This window comes from Opisthorchis viverrini (assembly GCF_000715545.1).
Source record: "Opisthorchis viverrini unplaced genomic scaffold opera_v5_76, whole genome shotgun sequence".
Taxonomy (NCBI): Eukaryota; Metazoa; Platyhelminthes; class Trematoda; order Opisthorchiida; family Opisthorchiidae; genus Opisthorchis; species Opisthorchis viverrini.
Window position 1 is genome coordinate 1,007,313 of NW_008751730.1, and position 4,569 is coordinate 1,011,881.

The 4,569-nt window shown below is 46.6% G+C and overlaps 1 protein-coding gene across 1 annotated transcript in view; it reads right to left on the reverse strand.

Moving 5' to 3' along the window:
* T265_04470 (hypothetical protein) overlaps positions 1 to 4,569 on the reverse strand; it is a gene marked incomplete at both ends in the record, with an annotated part of 39,281 nt that overhangs the window by 29,037 nt on the left and 5,675 nt on the right. Inside the window, one exon of the mRNA XM_009169219.1 lies at positions 116 to 634. Within this exon, the coding sequence (XP_009167483.1) occupies positions 116 to 634 (519 nt within the window). The remainder of the gene's footprint in view (positions 1 to 115; positions 635 to 4,569) is intronic.

Here is a 4,569-nt window from a genome sequence, read left to right on the forward strand (position 1 = left end):
GTTGGGTCCAAGCGCTCTGTTGAACGACTTCTAACAGCGCCGCTGCAAAAGGTCCGCCTGATTCGACGCGCTGGAGTTCAATCCAGGAGGCCTTTGGGGCGTTGAAGTCACCTACCAGCAGGAGATGAGTGAAGTGGTAGTTGGAGGAGAGTTGATCGTGTGTTTGTATGAGGAATCGATAATCTTCAGGGGGACTCGAAGGGCTACGGTAGACCACGCCGAGAAGGAGATAATCAGGCCCGCGCGGCGGAATTTGGACCCACAGTGCATCGCGAAAGTTGCAGGGGTGGTATCAGAGACGAAAATCGGGATTGGTAGGGCCGCATGTAAGTACAGAGCAACCCAATCAGCCCTCCCTCGTTTTGAGTCATCTCGAAAAATAGAATAACCGTTTATCGAGATCTCCGCGTCAGAGACACCTGGTGTGAGCCAGGTCTCTGTGAGTGCGATTATGGACGGTTGTTCAAGGCAAGCTGACTGTTTAACATCGCCGGGTTTGTTGAAAAGGCTGGGGCAGTTTGTGGACAAGCATTTCAGCACAGTCTCTGCTGCCTCCGAGGGTGGGGAGCCGAAAGTTTTGTTAGCAGCGTTAATAGTTGGATGTCGGTTTGAGCCCAAGGCCTCAAAGGGGCCTCTGGGGCGATGTCATCTGCTTCTTGTCTTTGTGGTTTCTGGGGTTGCTTTTCGCTTTTCATCAATGAATTTTCTAATTCATAAGGGAATCGCTCGGGATATATGCCAAAACCAGGGCCAGCTCAGGACGGAAACACGGGCGTCCAACAAAAGTTGCTTCCATTGGAGTTTTTTCTTTCTTCTTCGCAGAAAGCGGATTATGATGTTTATCATGCGGAAGGAGTATCTTTGGAGAGAGGGCATGAAGTTGATGTGAGAGCTGTCAACCGTGGAGTCTTTCGCATCGTCGTGGACTGGAGGTGCGAAGGGTTGGTCATGTTACGGAAATGTACAGAGAGCTTCAGTAGCTTGCGCACACAAAGCGGCGTCGTTCTAGGGCGCCCTCTCTCCATTCCCACTTATTTTCGTGATTAACAAGATAATAGGACAAATGCTGAAATGTCCACTGAACCCGGTTCTCAAATATCTGGCAAAAATCTTGTCGATCTGGACTATGCAAGTAGAGTTATCATTGAAGAGGAGGAAATGGTGCAAGTGATTTTGGATAAGCTGACCAAAGTCATCCCGTCCCTTGATGTGCATTTTGTACCCACAAAGTGTCACGTTATCATGATGATGCTAATTCCCAACACGTGGGTGGCGTCCCATCAGGCATGATCATAAGCCTTCGGTCAGAATGAAGCGTGAGTTTATTCGTAGTTGCAGGCAATGGAACAAGCGGGTGATAGGGTACAGTCAAGAGGAGGAAGGGCATATTTGCCGGTATGCTATCAAACTGGCTATAGCAGTGCCATGCCGTCATTCCACTGACATACTCCGATTTCTCGACAGCCCAGTAACGGACGTCATCTTTGAGGTGAGGACTAGTATGTGCAATTCTGTGGAGAGCGGAATAATTTAAATTTACCGAGGGAATCCTCAGAGGCATAACAAAGCTTATATACGGTCGTTTTTATTTCTCTGATCCGGTTGGAGACCGCTGTAGGTGTAAAGTGCAAGACTGGTGGAGTGGATAACATGCAAACAGGGCTTTTAAAGCAGGTATTGCAGAGGGTCAAAGCTTGGGACTGGGATGGGATCAATAAAGCACTGTGAGATTGTAGAGACTTTCGATAGGATAGAGTGCACCAATGTGGTGATATCAAGTGATTAAATAAGACAAGACGGGGGTAGATTTGTACTCAGCAAACTGGCGGTAAAGCGCGGATTTATTTTGCTAATATATGCAATTACGGTGCAATAGATCTTGAGCAAACCGGTATAAGCGCGCGGAGGTAGTGTGGTGCAGCGTATGGCTCTTGGATCCTAGGCTCAAGTCTACACCACCATGTCTTATGATTGACAGATGTACCACCACTTCAGCTTTAACTTCGCTGAGCCCGATAATACATATGGTTGCCGGATTCCGCTACCAGATCATTGATGTATACACGGCTTCTTCGTCACCGCTAGTTGGACTGATTGAGCCAGGCGTGAGTTTACCTTTACGACAGTAAGATTCCAGTTTCATGCGGAATTCTACGCGGATCCCGCTTCATCGCTTGCAGTCATGTGCTGCTACAGCCAAGAAGCCCATATTACGCAAGATTGGCCAAACATTAGGGAAGCTTGCCAGTCAGCCGTCAAGCCGAGTTCTGCATGGTCGAAAGTCTGGACCCAAAAGCCAATATTGACCCAGTATTTGCGAAACGCCGGTTGCCAATGGTGCATCCGGAGCGCGTCGGGATTTCTGGATAGTTATTTCCGCTTACACTGTATACGGGACGACCACTACGGGGCTGTCGATAATCGGAAGTATGCAAATGCATAGATGGCATGGCACTGCCATACCTAGTGTGAGGGCACTCCGCAAATATTTTCTCCAGAATCTCGACCGCAACCTCTCGCCCGCTGAACCCTGTAACTGCAACTTAGAGCAAATTTTCCACCGCGTCTGGGACGAGTTCATCCTAACTTGATGAATCTTTCGTTCAAACGTGACCATCCTAGTATTTCTGCCGCAAATTTGGTTCACCACTTCAACAAGCTCAATTCCGTACACGGTGTTCTTTTAGCAATATGCGTCAGCACTATCTCCCCGTCGAACGAATCCCTCGCACTGACATCCCCACAACAGTGGCACCAGTGAGTCTACCTAGTTTTATGGTAAAACATATTTTCAAGACAAAACTTGCCAGTTGCTTCAACTCCGAATTACTTCATCTCCATCTCCATTTTTGCTTGTTGCGACACTGTCCATTTACTCAACCGGTCGCCCACGGTCACTCATGGCCAGCAATGGTGCTCACTTTTAGTCCATGTCGGCTGGCTTCACCTTTGAACTAGTCTGACCTCATGCATATTGTCCTAGTTTTTCTCGCAACCGCGATGACCTCACGTAATACGCACGCCTCCGTCATGCCTCAAACAGCATCCTCCCTGCAAGTTGGGAAAGGAACATATTATTATTATTTGATCAGATATTGCCTATTGTTTGTGACATCGTTATCTTTTTCGTGCGCTCTCCGGTACCCGCGAATCCCCCCAATCATGCCTTACTCCGACTGTAAATGTATGATCATACCTGAAGGTCTGCCACCCAAGAGGTGGCAGTAAACATTATTGTTATTACTACAACTATTGGTACAGGTGTTGCTGGCTTCGTTTTGGGCGTTAATATGCACTGTGTATCTTGGGTGGTTGTTTTGACGTAGACGCTAGCTTGGGAGGTTTAGACCGAGATAGAGGCTGAGAAAAATACCGTTACTACAATTAGCAAACGGAAACCCATGATCTCAATCGAATTTGATCGGCTCTTCAAACTACTGCGGAGCAACAAATGCAGTTTAAAGAAGCGCAACCAAAGCTCACCGATCCACTGACTCATAAACTGCATATTCAGACGGCAGCAGCTTCTGTTCCCTCAACTGATGCAGCCGCGGCCTTAACAACGGAGTCCATATTCAATCATCTTTCTGGTCACACTTCTGACTCCTGGTTTAAGCGTTACGCAGTCATGTTCAAGAATGATTTTTCCAAGTCTGATGATGGATGGAAAATCAGACCTTTTCTGTGGAAATTTGGCACACCGATTCATGAACCGTTCACAAATTTCATTCTCCCAAAGCTCTCTCACGACCTCAGCCATGATGAAACGATCAGAATACTGTCTCAGCTATTCGGTGAAAAGACATCATTGTTAATTATCCGCTACCAATGTCCTAAGTTGGTCAAGAAGTATGCTAATTATCTCATCAAGTTTGCTTGTGTTGGCAATCGAAAGTGCAAGCGCTTTAAGCTCAGTACATTGTCGGAGAATAAGTTTAAGTGGCTTGTTTTTGTATCCTATCTACAGTCGTCCTAAGATGCTGCTTAACGGAAATACCTAGGATGCCAAAACGACGTTGCAGAGTCTCACCACCGAATATGAACGCCTCATCAACCTAAAGCACGACACAGCTATGACCGGTCAGTCACATATGATTAATGGGGTTGTGATTAATGTCGATCTCAGAGGCTGCGGCCACCTGCACACCATCATGAAGCTCACAAATCGTGGTTGAACTCAGTTGACGGCGACATTCAAAGTTGATTTTGTTTGCCGAAGGAAGTTCGTGACTGCATACCATCACGTAATCTGGGACAGGGCGTCCAAGATGTCAAAACCCATGACTGCAACCTTTTTAGTCACTCAGTCAACTCTTAGTGGAGCATATATGTTTTTCTCCCTCGTTAAACATCCGAATCCGAGCTAATTACTTTCGATTACAGAAGGATCCATCATACCCCTATTCTAGTGCAAACCCTAGAATGTCCGGTCAAAGAACCGTTAATCAGACTCAAAAATACAAACGCCATAAATAAACGATAGTATGGATTCCTATATCAACGATCAGTTAATGGTTGCCAAATTCACTTCTTCATAACCGTCACTGCAGACCATGATGCTCGACAATA